This window comes from Bubalus kerabau, chromosome 16, assembly GCF_029407905.1.
Source record: "Bubalus kerabau isolate K-KA32 ecotype Philippines breed swamp buffalo chromosome 16, PCC_UOA_SB_1v2, whole genome shotgun sequence".
NCBI classification, from domain to species: Eukaryota; Metazoa; Chordata; class Mammalia; order Artiodactyla; family Bovidae; genus Bubalus; species Bubalus kerabau.
The window spans coordinates 32,868,579-32,885,126 of NC_073639.1; the positions used below are offsets into that span (position 1 = coordinate 32,868,579).

Here is a 16,548-nt window from a genome sequence, read left to right on the forward strand (position 1 = left end):
TGTACAGTATCCTGTCATCTGCAAACAGTGAGAGTTTTCAGTTCAGTTTAGTCACTCAGGTGTGTCCAACTCTTGCAAGCCCATGAATCACAGCACGCCAGGCCTCCCTGTCCATCACCAACTCCCAGAGTTCACCCAAACTCATGTCCATCGAGTCGGTGATGCCATCCAGCCATCTCATCCTCTGTCGTCCCCTTCTCCTCCTGCCCCCTTCCAATGAGTCAACTCTTCTCATGAGGTGGCCTAAGTATTGGAGTTTCAACCTCAGCATCAGTCCTTCCAATGAACACCGAGGACTGAGCTCCTTTAGGATGGACTGGTTGGATCTCCTTGCAGTCCAAGGGACTCGCAAGAGTCTTCTCCAACACCACAGTTCAAAAGCATCAATTCTTTGGCGCTCAGCCTTCTTTATATTCCAAATCGCACATCCATACATGACCACTGGAAAAACCACAGCCTTGACTAAATGGACCTTTGTTGACAAAGTAATGTCTCTGCTTTTTAATATACTGTCTAGGTTGATCATAACTTTCCTTCCCAGGAGTAAACATCTTTTAATTTCCTGGCGGCAGTCACCATCTGCAGTGATTTTGGAGCCCAGAAAAATAAACTCTGACCCTGTTTCCCTATCTATTTCCCATGAAGTGATGGGACCAGATGCCATGATCTTCATTTTCTGAATGTTGAGCTTTAAGCCAACTTTTTCACTCTCCACTTTCACTTTCATCAAGAGACTTTTTAGTTCCTCTTCACTTTCTGCCATAAAGGTGGTGTCATCTGCATACCTGAGGTTATTGATATTTCTCCCCGCAGTCTTGATTCTAGCTAGTGCTTCTTCCAGCCCAGCATTTCTCATGATGTACTCAGCATATAAGTTAAATAAGCAGGGTGACAATATACAGCCTTGACATACTCCTTTTCCTATTTGGAACCAGTCTGTTGTTCAATGTCCAGTTCTAACTGTTGCTTCCTACCTGCATATAGGTTTCTCAAGAGGCAGATCAGGTGGTCTGGTATTCCCATCTCTTTCAGAATTTTCCACAGTTTATTGTATCCACCCAGTCAAAGGCTTTGGCATAGTCAATAAAGCAGAAATAGATGTTTTTCTGGAACTCTCTTGCTTTTTCCACGATCCAGCGGATGTTGGCAATTTGATGTCTGGTTCCTCTGCCTTTTCTAAAACCAGCTTGAACATCTGGAAGTTCATGGTTCACGTACTGCTGAAGCCTGGCTTGGAGAATTTTGAGCATTACTTTACTAGCATGTGAGATGAGTGCATTTGTGTGGTAGTTTGAGCATTCTTTTGCATTGCCTTGTTTGGAATTGGAATGGAAACTGACCTTTTCCAGTCCTGTGGCCACTGCTGAGTTTTCCAAATTTGCTGACATATTGAGTTCAGCACTTTCACAGCATCATCTTTCAGGATTTGAAATAGCTCAACTGGAATTCCATCACCTCCACTAGCTTTGTTTGTAGTGATGCTTCCTAAGACCACTTGACTTCACATTCCAGGATGTGTGGCTCTAGGTGAGTGATCACACCATCGTGATTATCTTGGTCATGAAGATCTTTTTTGTACAGTTCTTCTGTCTATTCTTGCCACCTCTTCTTAATATCTTCTGCTTCTGTTAGGTCCCTACCATTTCTGTCCTTTCTCAAGCCCATGTTTGCATGAAATGTTCCCTTGGTGTCTAATTTTCTTGAAGAGATCTCTAATCTTAACCATTCTGTTGTTTTCCTCTATTTCTTTGCATTGATCTCTGAGGAAGGCTTTCTTATCTCTCCTTGCTATTCTTTGGAACTCTTCATTCAAATGGGAATATCTTTTCTCCTTTGCTTTTCGCTTCTCTTCTTTTCACAGCTATTTTTACAACCTCTTCAGACAGCCATTTTGCTTTTTTGCATTTCTTTTCCATGGGGATGATCTTGATCCCTGTTTCCTGTACAATGTCACGAACCTCACTTCTTTTCCAATTTGGATTCCTTTTTTTTTCTTCTCTGATGGCTGAAGCTAGGACTCCAGAGCTATGTTGAATAATAGTGATGAAAGTGGACACCCTTGTCTTGTTCCTGATCTTAAGGGGAATGCTTTCATTTTTCACCATTGAGAATAATGTTTGGTGTAGGCTTATCATATATGGCCTTTACTGTGTTGAGATAGTTTCCTTCTAAGCCCGTTTTTTGAAGAATTTCAATCATAAATGGTGCTGAATTTTTTCAAAGGCTTTTTCTACATCTATTAATATGACCATATGGTTTTTATCTTTCAATTTGTTAATATGGTGTATCACATTGATTGACTTGCATATATTAAAGAATCCTCGCATCCCTGGAATAAACCTAACTTGATCATGGTATATGAGCTTTTTGATGTGTTGCTGAATTCTCTTTGCTAAAATTTTGTTGAGGATTTTTTCATCTATGTCAATCAGTTATACTGGCCTGTAGTTTTCTTTTTTTGTGTGTTGTCTTTCTCTGGTTTTAGTATCAGGGTGGTGGTGGCCTCGTGGAATGAGTTTGGAAGTGTTCCTTCCTCTGCAATTTTTTGAAAGAGTTTAGAAGGATAGGCATTAGCTCTTCTCTCTAAATGTTTGATAGAATTCTCCTGTGAAGCTATCTGGTCCTGGGCTTTTCTTTTTTAGGATATTTTGTTCACAGTTTCAATTTCAGTGCTTGTAATTGGGTTCTTCATAATTCCTGTTTCTTCCTGCTTCAGTCTTGGAAGTTTGAACTTACCTAGGAACCTGTCCATTTCTTCCAGGTTATCCATTTTATCACCATATAGTTGTTCATAATAGTCTCTTATAATCCTTAGTATTTCTGCATTGTCTGTTGTAACCTATCCTTTTTCATTTCTAATTTTGTTGATTTGATTCTTCTCTCTTTTTTCCTTGATGAGCCTGGCTAAAGGTTTATCAATTTTATTTATCTTCTCAAAGAACCAGCTTTTAGTTTTATTAATCTTTACTATTGTTCTTTTGTTTCTTTTTCAATTATTTCTGCTCAGATCTTTATGATTTCTGTCCTAATTTTGAGGGTTTTTTTTGTTCTTCTTTTTCCAGTTGTTTTAGGTGTAAAATTAGTTTGTCTATTCGATGTTTTTCTTGTTTCTTGAGGTAGGATTGTCTTGCTATAAACTTCCCGCTTAGAACTGCTTTTACTGCATCCCATAGGTTTTGAGTTGTCGTGTTTTCATTGTCATTTGTTTCTAGAAATTTTTCAATTTCCCTTTTGATTTCTTCTGTAACTGGTTGGTTATTTAGAAATGTGTTGTTTAATCTCCATATGTTTGAGTTTTTCAGTGTTTCTTTTTTGTAATTGATATCTAGTTTCATAGCATTGTGGTCAGAGAAGATGCTCTATATGATTTCAATTTTCTTAAATTTACTGAGGTTTGATTTGTGACCCAAGATGTGGTCTATCCTGGAGAATGTTCCATGTGCACTTGGGAAGAAGGTATATTCTTCTGCATTTGGATGGAATGTCCTGAAGATACCATTGAGATCCATCTCATCTAATGTATCATTTAAGACTTGTATTTCCTTATTAATTTTCTCTTGGTGTGAGTGGTGTGTTAAAGTCTCCTACTATTATTGTGTTATCATCAGTTTCTCCTTTTATGTCTGTTAGTGTTTGTCTTATGTATTGAGGTGCTCTTATGTTGGGTGCATAGATATTTACAATTGTTATGTCTTCCTCTTGGATTGATCCCTTGATCATTATGTACTGTCCTTCCTTATCTCTTGTAATATTCTTTATTTTAAGGTCTATTTGTCTGATATGAGGATTGCTACTCCAGCTTTCTTTAGCTTCCCGTTTGAATGGACTATATTTTTCCATCTTCTCACTTTCAGTCTGTATGTATCTTTAGGTCTAAAGTGGATTTCTTGTAGACAGCATATTTATGGGTCTTGTTTTTTAATCCATTCAGCCAGTCTGTGTCTTTTGGTTGGAGCAGTTAATCCATTTACATTTAAAGTAATCATTGATATATGTGTTCCTATTGTCCTTTTTTTAATTGTTTGGGGTTGATTCTGTAGATCCTTTTTCTTTTGTATTTATTATCTATAAAAGTCCCTTTAAACATTTGTTGTAAAACTGGTTTGATGGTACTGAATTCTCTTAACTTTTGCCCGTCAGAATAGATTTTTATTTCTTCATCAATTTTGAATGAGATCCTTGCCAGGTACAGTAATCTTAGTTGTAGATTTTTCCCTTTCAGTACTTTAAATAATATCCTGCCATTCCCTTTTGGCCTGCAGAGTTTCTGCTGAAAGATCAGCTCTTAAACATATGGGGTTTCCCTTGTATGTTACTTGTTGCTTCTCCCTTGCTGCTTTTAATATTCTTTGTTTCTGCTTAGTCTTAGTTAGTTTGATTAGTATGTGTCTTGGCGTGTTTCTCCTTGGATTTGTCCTGTACGGGATTCTTTATGCCTCTTGGACTTGATTGACTATTTCCTTTTCCATGTTGGGGAAATTTTCAACTATAATCTCTTCAAAATTTTTCTCATACCCTTTCTTTTTCTCTTCTTCTGGGACCCCTATAATTCAAATGTTGGAAATGTTGGTGCATTTGATATTGTCCCAGAAGTCTCTGAGACTATCCTCAATTCTTTTCATTCTTTTTACTTTATTCTGCTCTTCAGAAGTTATTTCCATTATTTTATCTTCCAGGTCACTGATTGGTTCCTCTGCTTCAGATATTCTGCTTTGAATTCCTTCTAGAGTGTTTTTAATTTCAGTAATTGTGTTGTTTGTATGTTTATAATTCTGTGTCTTTGTTAATTGATTGTCACATTTTCTCCATTTTGTTTTCAACGTTTTTGATCATTTTTACTATCATCATTCTGAATTCTTTTTCAGGTAGTTTGCCCATTTCCTCTTCATTTATTTGGACTTCTGTGTTTTTAGTTTGTCCCTTCACTTGTGTAGTATTTTTCTGCCTTTTCTTTATTATTATTTTTTTTTTAACTTACTGTGTTTGAGGTCTTTTCCCAGGCTTCAAGGTTGAATTCTTTCTCCCTTTTGGTTTCTGCCCTCCTAAGGTTTGTGTAAGCTTCATATAGGGTGTGATTTGTGCTGAGTTTTTGTTTCTTTGTTTTTCCTCTGATGGGCAAGGCTGAGTGAGGTGATAATTCTGTCTCTGATGATTGGGTTTGTGGGGTTTTTTTTGTTTGTTGTTTAGATGAGGTGTCCTGTACTACTGGAGGGTGCCACTGATGGTTGGGTGATGCCGGGTCTTGTATTCAGCTGATTTCCTTTGTGTGAGTTCTCACTCTTTCATACTCCCTAGGGTTAGTTCTCTGGTAGTCTAGGGTTTTGGAATCAGTGCTCCCACCCAAAGGCTCAGGGCTTGATCTCTTCAATGAGCCTTGTCAAATTGGTGTAGCCAGAATGCCATTATGTTTCCTCTTAGGGATTTTTCATCCACAGACCCCAACTCTGCTCTGGATCTCATATCTGACCTATCAGAGAACAGCATCTGAAATCGAGAGGTGGTACCCATCCTTCTAATTCATGCTGAGCCCAGTAGAGTGGAGATGGGAGAGGCTGGATGGTATTCCCAGACTGTCCCTCAAAACTGATTTCCCTGGGCGCCTTCCTTGGAGGGGACTGTAGAGACCCACACTCAGAAAACGCTGCTTAGTTTGGCATTTAAATCCAGCAGGCCAGAAATAACACTCATACTGCTAAAAAATTTTCTGCTTTCCTCCTCCAGGCAGAAGGGGTCTTTAAAGAACGAGGAACTGGGAAAGCCCAATTCCTCAATGAATGAATAAAGTTTTTGCTCTGCTTTGTGGAGGACTATCCTGGTTCTTCAGATGGTAAAGAATCCACCTGCAATGTCCCTAAGATATTTTTAATTGAAGGATAATTGCTTTACAATATTGTGTTGTTATTTTCTGCTATACTTCAACATGAATCAGCTGTAGGCATACCTATGTTCCCTCCCTCTTAAACATCCCTCTCACCTCCCATCCCATCCTACCCCTCTAGGATGTCACAGAGAACGGGTTTGAGCTCCTTGAGTCTCACAGCAAATTCCTACTGGCTTTCTGTTTTAAATATGGTAGTTTATATGTTTCCATGCTATTCTCTCCATTCATCCCACCTTCTCCTTCCCCCCAGCCCCATGTCCACAAGTCTTTCCTCTATGTCTGTGTTTCCATTGCTGCCTGCAGGTAGGTTCATCAATACCATTTTTCTATATTCTGTGTTGTTACTGTTCAGTCTCTCAGTCATGTCCAATTCTTTGTGACCCCTCAGTCATGTCCAATTCTTTGTGCAGCATGCCAGGCTTCCCTGTCCTTCACCATCTCCCAGTTCAGTTCAGTTTAGTTCAGTTGCTCAGTTGTGCTCGACTGTTTGCGACTCCATGGACCGTAGCACGCCAGGCCTCCCTGTCCATCACCAACTCCCGGTTTGCTCAAACTCATGTCGTTTTGAGTTGGTGATGCTATCCAACCATCTCATCCTCTGTCTCAACCCCTTTTCCTCCCACCTTCAATCTTTTTCAGCATCAGGGTCTTTTCCAGTGAGTCAGTTCTTTGGATCAGGTGGCCAAAGTGTTGGAGTTTCAGCTTCAGCATCAGTCCTTCCAATGAATATTCAGGACTGATTTCCTTTAGTATTGAGTGGTTTGATCTCCTTGCAGTCCAGGGGACTCTCAAGAGTCTTCTCCAACACCAGATGGAAAGTATTGGTTCTTTGGCACTCAGCCTGGTTTTTGATCCAACTCTCACATCCATACATGTGTACTGGAAAAACCACAGCTTTGAATCTTTGTCGGCATCCTGATGTCTCTGCTTTTAATATGCTGTCTAGGTTTGTCTTAGCTTTTCTTTCAAGGAGCAAACATCTTTTAATTTCGCGGCTGCATTCACCCTTTCTCCGTGATTTTGGAGCCCAAGAAAAGAAAATCTGTCACTGTTTCCACTTTTCCCCCTCTGTTTGCCTTGAAGTTATGGGACCAGATGCCATGGTCTTAGTTTTTTGAATGTTGAATTTTCAGCCAGCTTTTTCACTCTCCTCTTTCACCCTCATCAGGAGTCTCTTTAATTCCTCTTCTCTCTCTGCAATTAGAATGGTATCATCTGCGTATCTGAGGTTGCTGATATTTCTCCTTGCAATCTTGATTCCAGCTTGTCCTTCATCTAGCCTGGCATTTCTCATGATATACTCTGCATATAAGTTAAATAAGCAGGGTGACACTATACATCCTTTACATACTCCTTTCCCAGTTTGAAATCAGTCTGTTCTTCCATGTCTGGTTCTAACTGTTGCTTCTTGACCTGCATATAGGTTTCTCAAGAGACAGGTAAGGTGGTCTGGTATCCCAGTCTTTAAGAATTTTCCACAGTTGGTTATGATCCACACAATCAAAGGGTTTAGTGTGGTCAGTGAAACAGAAGTAGATGTTTTTTTTGAATTCTCTTGATTTTCTGTGATACAGCAGATGCTGGCAATTTTATCTTTGCCTCCTCTGCCTTTTCTAAATCCAGCTGTTATATCTGGAAGTCCTCAGTTCACGTACTGTTGAAATCTACCTTGAAGGATTTTGAGCATTACCTTGCTAGCGTGTGAAACGAGTGCAATTGTGCAGTAGTTTGAACTTTCTTTGGCATTGCCTTTCTTTGGGATTGGAATGAAAACTGACCTTTTCCAGTCCTGTGGCCACTGCTGAGCTTTCCAAATTTGCTTGCCTATTGAGTGCCCCACTTTCATAGCATCATCATCTAGGATTTGCGATAGCTCGGCTGTAATTCCATCACTTCTACTAGCTTTGTTTGTATTGATGCTTCCTAAGGCCACTTGACTTTGTACTCTAAGATGTCTGGCTCTAGGTGAGTGGTCACACCATTGTGGTTATCTGGGTCATTTAGATCTTTTTTTGTAACGTTCTTCTGTGAATTCTTGCCGCCACTTCTTAATATCTTCTGCTTCTGTTAGGTCCTTACCATTTCTGTCCTTTATTGTGCACATCTTTGCTTGAAATATTCCCTTGGTATCTCTAATTTTCTTGGAAAGATCTCTAGTCGTTCCCTTTCTATTGTTTTCCTCTGTTTCTTTGCATTGCTCAATTAGAAAGGCTTTCTTCTCTCTCCTTGCTATTCTTTGGAACTCTGCATTCAAATGGGTATATCTTTCCTTTTCTCCTTTGCCTTTTGCTTCCCTAAATTGAAGAAAGTAGGGAAAACCACTAGACCATTCAGGTGTGACCTAAATCAAATCCCTTATGATTATACAGTGGAAGTGAGAAATAGATTTAAGGGCCTAGATCTGATAGATAGAGTGCCTGATGAACTATGGACTGAGGTTCATGACATTGTACAGGAGACAGGGATCAAGACCATCCCCATGGAAAAGAAATGCAAAAAAGCAAAATGGCTGTCTGGGGAGGCCTTACAAATAGCTGTGAAAAGAAGAGAAGTGAAAAGCAAAGGAGAAAAGGAAAGATATAAGCATCTGAATGCAGAGTTCCAAAGAATAGCGAGAAGAGATAAGAAAGCCTTTTTCAGCGATCAATGCAAAGAAATAGAGGAAAACAACAGAATGGGAAAGACTAGAGATCTCTTCAAGAAAATCAGAGATACCAAGGGAACATTTCATGCAAATATGGGCTCGATAAAAGACAGAAATGGTAGGGACCTAACAGAAGCAGAAGATATTCAGAAGAGGTGGCAAGAATACACAGAAGAACTGTACAAAAAAGATCTTCACGACCCAGATAATCACGATGGTGTGATCACTGACCTAGAGCCAGACATCCTGGAATGTGAAGTCAAGTGGGCCTTAGAAAGCATCACTACGAACAAAGCTAGTGGAGGTGATGGAATTCCAGTTGAGCTATTTCAAATCCTGAAAGATGATGCTGTGAAAGTGCTGCATTCAATATGCCAGCACATTTAGAAAACTCAGCAGTGGCCACAGGACTGGAAAAGGTCAGTTTTCATTCCAATCCCAAAGAAAGACAATGCCAAAGAATGCTCAAACTACCACACAATTGCACTCATCTCACATGCTAGTAAAGTAGTGCTCAAAATTCTCCAAGCCAGACTTCAGCAATATGTGAACCGTGACTTCCTGATGTTCAAGCTGGTTTTAGAAAAGGCAGAGGAACCAAAGATCAAATTGCAAACATCTGCTGGATCATGGAAAAAGCAAGAGAGTTCCAGAAAAACATCTATTTCTGCTTTATTGACTATGCCAAAGCCTTTGACTGTGTGGATCACAATCAACTGTGGAAAATTCTGAAAGAGATGGGAATACCAGACCACCTGATCTGCCCCTTGAGAAATTTGTATGCAGGTCAGGAAGCAACAGTTAGAACTGGACATGGAACAACAGACTGGTTCCAAATAGGAAAAGGAGTACGTCAAAGCTGTATATTGTCACCCTGCTTATTTAACTTATATGCAGAGTACATCATGAGAAACGCTGGACTGCAAGAAACACAAGCTGGAATCAATATTGCCGAGAGAAATATCAATAACCTCAGATATGCAGATGACACCACCCTTATGGCAGAAAGTGAAGAGGAACTAAAAATCCTCTTGATGAAGGTGAAAGTGGAGAGTGAAAAAGTTGGCTTAAAGCTCAACACTCAGAAAACGAAGATCATGGCATCTTGTCCCATCACTTCATGGGAAATAGATGGGGAAACAGTGGAAACAGTGTCAGACTTTATTTTTTTGGGCTCCAAATCACTACAGATGGTGACTGCAGCCATGAAGTTAAAAGACGCTTACTCCTTGGAAGGAAAGTTATGACCAACCTAGGTAGTATATTGAAAAGCAGAGACATTACTTTGCCAACAAAGGTCCGTCTAGTCAAGGCTATGGTTTTTCCTGTGGTCATGTATGGATGTGAGAGTTGGACTGTGAAGAAGGCTGAGTGCCGAAGAATTGATGCTTTTGAACTGTGGTGTTGGAGAAGACTCTTGAGAGTCCCTTGGACTGCAAGGAGATCCACCAGTCCATTCTGAAGGAGATCAGCCCTGGGATTTCTTTGGAAGGAATGATGCTAAAGCTGAAACTCCAGTACTTTGGCCACCTCATGCAAAGAGTTGACTCATTGGAAAAGACTCTGGTGCTGGGAGGAATTGGGGGCAGGGGGGGAAGGGGACGACAGAGGATGAGATGGCTGGATGGCATCACTGACTTGATGGACGTGAGTCTGAGTGAACTCCGGGAGTTGGTGATGGACAGGGAGGCCTGGCGTGCTGCGATTCATGGGGTCGCCAAGAGTCGGACAAGACTGAGCAACTGAACTGAACTGATATTTGCTAATATACAGTATTTGTTTTTCTCTTTCTGACTTATTTCATTGTATATAATAGGTTCTTCATTCATCTACTTCATTAGAATTGACTGAAATGTCTTCCTTTTTATGACTGAGTAGTATTCAATTGTATATATGTAGAAACTTCTTTATCCATTCATCTGTTGATGGACATCTAGGTTGCTTCCATGTCCCAGCTATTGCAAATAGTGCTGCATTGAGCACTAGGTTACCTCTGTCCTTTTCAATTATGGTTTTACCAGGGTATGTTCCCAGTAGTGGAACGGTTAGATCATATGATAGTTTTATTCCTTGTTTTCTTAAGGAATCTCCATACTCTTCTCCATAATATCTGTATCAATTTACATTCCACCAATCATGCAAAAGGAGTTCCCTTTCTATACACTCTCTCAAGCATTTATTATTTGTCAATTTTTTTCATGATGGCCATTCTGATCAGTGTGAGGTGATATCCCATGTAGTTTTGATTTGGATTTCTCTTATAAAGTACAATATTGAGCTATTTTTCATATGTTTATTAGCCATCTGTATGTCTTCTTTGAAGAAATGTCTGTTTAGGTCTTCTGCCACTTTCCACTTTTTAATTGGGTTGTATGTTTTTCTGTTACTGAGTTGCATGAGCTGCTTGTATATTTTGGAAATTAATCGTCTGTCAGTTGTTTCATTTGCTATTCTCCCATTATGTGGGTTGTCTTTTCACCTTGTTTATAGTTTCCTTTGTTGTGCAAAAGCTTTTAAGTTTAATTATATCATACTTGTTTGTTTTTATTTTCATTACTGGAGAAGGTGGGTCATAGAGGATCTTGCTGTGATTTATGTCATAGAGTGTTTTGCCTCTGTTTTCCTCTAAGAGTTTTATAGTTTCTGGTCTTACAGTGAGTGAGTTAAGTTGCTCAGTCATGTCCAACTTTTTGCGACCCCATAGACTGTAGCCTACCAGGGTCCTCCGTCCATATTTTTCAGGCAAGAATACTGGAGTGGGTTGCCGTTTCCATCTCCTGAAGATCTTCCCAACCCAGGGATTGAACCCAGGTCTCCCACATTGTAGGCAGATGCTTTACCATCTGAGCCATTACATTTAAGTCTTTAATCCATTTTGAGTTTATCTTCGTGTACGGTGTCAGAAAGTGTTCTAATTTCATTCTTTTAAATGTAGCTGTTCAGTATTGCAGCACCACTTATTGAAGAGACTGTCTTTTCTCCGTTGTATGTTCTTGCCTCCTTTGATGAAAGAAAGAGGGCATAAACAGATGGAGAGGAATTTCTTGTTCCTGGGTTGGAAGAATCAATGGTATCAAAATCAATATACTATCAAAAGCAGTCTACAGACTCAGTGCAATCCTTATCAGTTTACCAATGGCATTTTTCACAGAACTAGAACTAAAAATTTCACAATTCATAAGAGACCCTGAATAGCCAAAGCCATCTTGAGAAAAAAGAATGGAGCTAGAGGAATCATTCTTCCTAATTTCATGCTATAATACAAAGCTGTAGTCATTGAGACAGTATGGTACTGACACAAAACAGAAATATAGACCAATGGAATAAGATAGAAAGCCCAGAGATAAATCTATGCACCTACGGGCACCTTATCTTTGGCAAAGGAGGCGATAATGCAAAGCTAGGACATTTTAGAACAAATAGGAACGTAAGAATGCATTTCAGTAGCCATTAGAGCAATGACCATATCACAGGTTACATCATATAAACTTTGGTAAACACTGTAAACTCATGCAGATGAGAGTAAAAAAGAGAATTAATGCCTTCCTTTTATTATGAACGTAATTTTGTCTTCAAGGATCTCTGTATCACTTTTGAGAATTACTTGTTGAAAGAATAATGGCCTGATAAAATTCTTATTATAAAATACTAGATGAAAATAGTATAATACAATCAGCATACTGTATCAGTTCCAGTTTTTTTTTTTCCTTAAGAAAAAAATACAAAACTCTCCCCTCAGATCACATTTATAAACAAGAATACATCCAACATTTATCAAGTTGAATGTGTCCAGATGTTAGCAGTATTTATTATCACATGGTTTTTAAAAATCAGGTAATTTTTTCTTTTGCATTTTTCTGTATTTTCATAATTTTTTAGGATAAACATTACTTTTGCAATCAGAAAAAACCACTTGTGCTTTACCAAGGAAAGTTTTCTTGGCTTACACTTGTAGAATTTTTATGGCTTACACTACACTTTTTTGTGGAACAGGGAAAGTGGTTTAAATCTCTCTCTCTGGTTGAAGGGTTTTCATTTTGCTATTAAATCTGAATAAAAAGAAAATTTCAAACTAAAGAATTTTAATGTTTAGTTTTACTCTCTAATTATTAATACAACTTTATATCATCAAAAATATTGCAACCATACCATCTTGTATAAATTCTATTTTTATTTTGTGACTTTATATATAAGAAGTCATTGTGTAAAAGAATGTGATTCATTTATCCTGTGCGGTAGCCTACTAATAATGATTTCGCTAATGTTTTTCTTTTATAGGAAAAAGCTCAGGCTGTAGAACTCTGGCAGACTGTTTCTCAGGAGTTGTACAAGCTACGGAAACTTTACCAAGAACATATGACTGAGGCCCAGATTCATGTTCTTGAAAGTCAAAAGCAAAAGGTAATTTTGGATTTCATGGTTTTCTTGTGTATCAACAAGTTGCATTCTGGAGAAATTCAGTTTTGGCGAAGAATGCCCTAGTCTCTAGTGTAATATTTATGTTGGCAATAAATAGATCTTTGATGGTTAGAAATCTTTTGAACACATTAAATGATTAAAATAGTGCCTAGTGTACATTGGGTTTTATAATGTTATTAGCCCTGAAAGCTGTCTTTAGGGCTAAAAAGTGGCCATAAGATTTTATGTATAAATGAATCTCTAAAACTTTTATACTCCTGATTTTTTTACCTGATTAAAAAAAAGACCAAAACTGTTCATTAGTTTATGGACAGTGAAGAAAGCTACTCGAATATGACAACACTGTGTAAAACAAAAATGTTAACAACCTTAAATGTGACCTTTTACTGAAATAGATGTCAAGTGCCTCTAATATAAATTCATCAGAATAGGATTTTAAAAGAGGAAGGAATCTTAATGGTTATTAAGGATTTCTTTATGTCCAAAGCAAGAATCATTTTATATTCTTTTAAAGTGGGCATCTAACTTTTGTTTTATATCTCTGTTAACACACACTCACTATCTCACAAGACCATCCATTCCATTGCAAAATCTACCTCCCTTATCTTTCCATTGATTCTTTTCTGCTAGGTATATTGAAAACTTTATGACACAGAGCAGGTATCTTTTTTATGCTTTGGTGAACTTAGAATATTCCTTTTTAAGTTCAGATCAGCTTCCAACATTTTATCCTTTGAACTTTCAATGTATGAAATAACCTTAGTATTCCTGCGATGTGAATTTTTTGCTAGTCCCCCTTCTGGGACATCTTCATCATTTTCATCAGAACTTCTTTCTTCACTCATGTTGGGTTCACTTTCACTAAGTTACCCTTGCCAGTGTGTCTGTACTCTCCTGACTAGTGGCAGTGTCCATGTTCTCACTTTCAGATATTTTCTCCTGTAACTTCATTTACAACATTATCCAGAGTTACCACTTTCTGTTTCTTTGCAGCAGTTTTGTCTTCATTGGCTAATTCCTTCTTTCAGTTATCAGTTTTTTAAAAAATGTCACATGAGTATATTATCACTGAAAGAAAAGGAGACAGCACAACTGCACACTTTGCTATCTGTGCATGAACTGAATAACAGAAGCTCTGAGACAAGACACAGACTTCGAAAGTAATTAGACACTGATCATGATGTTCTGTTATCACATAGTCAGTTGTAGACTGAAGAGTTAGCAGTAAAGTCTGTGTTTTATGTAATAATAATTACTATACTGAGTAATATATAATCAGTGTTATATATAGTATTATACAGTTAATCTATTGGTGTATGAAATTTGAATCATGTTATACAGGACTAATATAATTGAACCATACTATAGTAAGTGAAAGTCATGCATTTCAAGACTATAGGACATGGACTGCCTATACTCTTGGAGTGTATGAGATGCTGCATTGTTGTCTCATATTTCATTCTGTTTAGTTGTTGTGCTGAATTATAAAGTCCCTGAAAATGTGTTTAAGAGGAACAATAATAAGCCAAATATCGAAGCAACTGGTAGAATAAAGATTCTTCTGACCGTATTCTCATATAGTGAACAAAGCAATTCTCCTTCTTATCAAGACTATGTTATTGGTATATGTGTTGGTTAGGAAGGAGGTTGACTTCTCTCACCACAGTATTGGACCATACTTTCTCCAGAGAAATTCATAGTAATTTATACATACGTATGCGTGCGTGTGTGCGTGCCAAGTTGCTTCAGTTGTGTCTGACTATTTCTGATCCTATGGACTGTAGCCTGCCAGGCTCCTGTGTTCATGGGATTCTCCAAGCAAGAACACTGGAGTGGGTTGCCATGCCCTCCTTTAGGCGATCTTCCAGATCCAGGGATTGAACCCATATCTCGTGCCTCTCCTTGCTTGGCAGGCGAGTTCTTTACCACTAGCACCACCTGGGAAGCCCCATACATATATGTAATACTGCAGTTTATGTTATACATAATATATAATACTTAACAAAGCTAGTGGAGGTGATGGAATTCCAGTTGAGCTATTTCAAATCCTGAAAGATGATACTGTGAAAATGCAGCATTCAATGTGCCAGCAAATTTGGAAAACTCAGCAGTGGCCACAGGACTGGAAAAGGTCAGTTTTCATTCCAATCCCAAAGAAGGGCGATGCCAAAGAATGCTCAAACTACCGCACAATTGCACTCATCTCACACGCTAGTAAAGTAATGCTCAAAATTCTCCAAGCCAGGCTTTAGCAGTACGTGAACCATGAACTTCCAGATGTTCAAGCTGGTTTTAGAAAAGGCAGAGGAACCAGAGATCGAATTGCCAACATCCACTGGATCATGGAAAAAGCAAGAGAGTTCCAGAAAAGCATCTATTTCTGCTTTATTGACTATGCCAAAGCCTTTGACTGTGTGGATCACAATCAACTGTGGAAAATTCTGAAAGAGATGGGAATACCAGACCACCTGATCTGCTTCTTGAGAAACCTATATGCAGGTCAGGAAACAATAGTTAGAACTGGACATGGAACAACAGACTGGTTCCAAATAGGAAAAGGAATACGTCAAGGCTGTATATTGTCACCCTGCTTATTTAACTTCTATGCAGAGTACATCATGAGAAATGCTGGGCTGGAAGAAGCACAAGCTGGAATCAAGATTGCCGGGAGAAATATCAATAACCTCAGATATGCAGATGACACCACCCTAATGGCAGAAAGTGAAGAACTAAAGAGCCTTTTGATGAAAGTGAAAGTGGAGAGTGAAAAAGTTGGCTTAAAGCTCAACATTCAGAAAATGAAGATCATGGCATCTTGTCCCATCACTTCATGGGAAATAGATGGGGAAACAGTGGAAACAGTGTCAGACTTTATTTTTTTGGGCTCCAAAATCACTGCAGATGGTGACTGCAGCCATGAAATTAAAAGATGCTTATGCCTTGGAAGGAAAGTTATGACCAACCTAGATAGCATATTGAAAAGCAGAGGCATTTCTTTGCCAACAAAGGTTCGTCTAGTCAAGGCTATGGTTTTTCCTGTGGTCATGTATGGATGTGCAAGTTGGACTATAAAGAAAGCTGAGCACTGAAAAATTGATGCTTTTGAACTGTGGTGTTGGAGAAGACTCTTGAGTGTCCCTTGGACTGCAAGGAGATCAACCAGTCCATTCTAAAGGAGATCAGTCCTGGGTGTTCATTGGAAGGACTGATGCTAAAGCTGAAACTCCAATACTTTGGCCACCTGATACAAAGAGCTGACTCATTGGAAAAGACTCTTATGCTGGGAGGGATTGGGGGCAGGAGGAGAAGTGGATGACAGAGGATGAGATGGCTGGATGGCATCACCAACACTATGGACATGAGTCTGAGTGAACTCCGGGAGTTGGTGATGGACAGGGAGGCCTGGCATGCTCTGATTCATGGGGTTGCAAAGAGTCAGACACGACTGAGCTACTGAGCTGATCTGACTGAATACCTAACATAATATCTTACAGTCTTATTATTTGCAAATGATTTGTAATTACTGAGTGCTTTGTTGTAATTCAGGATTTGAATGTGTCTATAGGGTTCCCTGGTGGCTCAGTGGTAACGAATCCTCCTGCCA

The 16,548-nt window shown here is 38.8% G+C and overlaps 1 protein-coding gene across 5 annotated transcripts in view; it reads left to right on the top strand.

Annotated features, from left to right (window-relative positions):
- Positions 1-16,548, top strand: part of SCLT1 (sodium channel and clathrin linker 1) — a 235,649-nt gene that overhangs the window by 78,227 nt on the left and 140,874 nt on the right. For all 5 annotated transcript variants that reach the window (XM_055550266.1, XM_055550267.1, XM_055550269.1 and 2 more), the window contains one exon: positions 12,804-12,926. In XM_055550266.1, the coding sequence (XP_055406241.1) occupies positions 12,804-12,926 (123 nt within the window). The remainder of the gene's footprint in view (positions 1-12,803; positions 12,927-16,548) is intronic.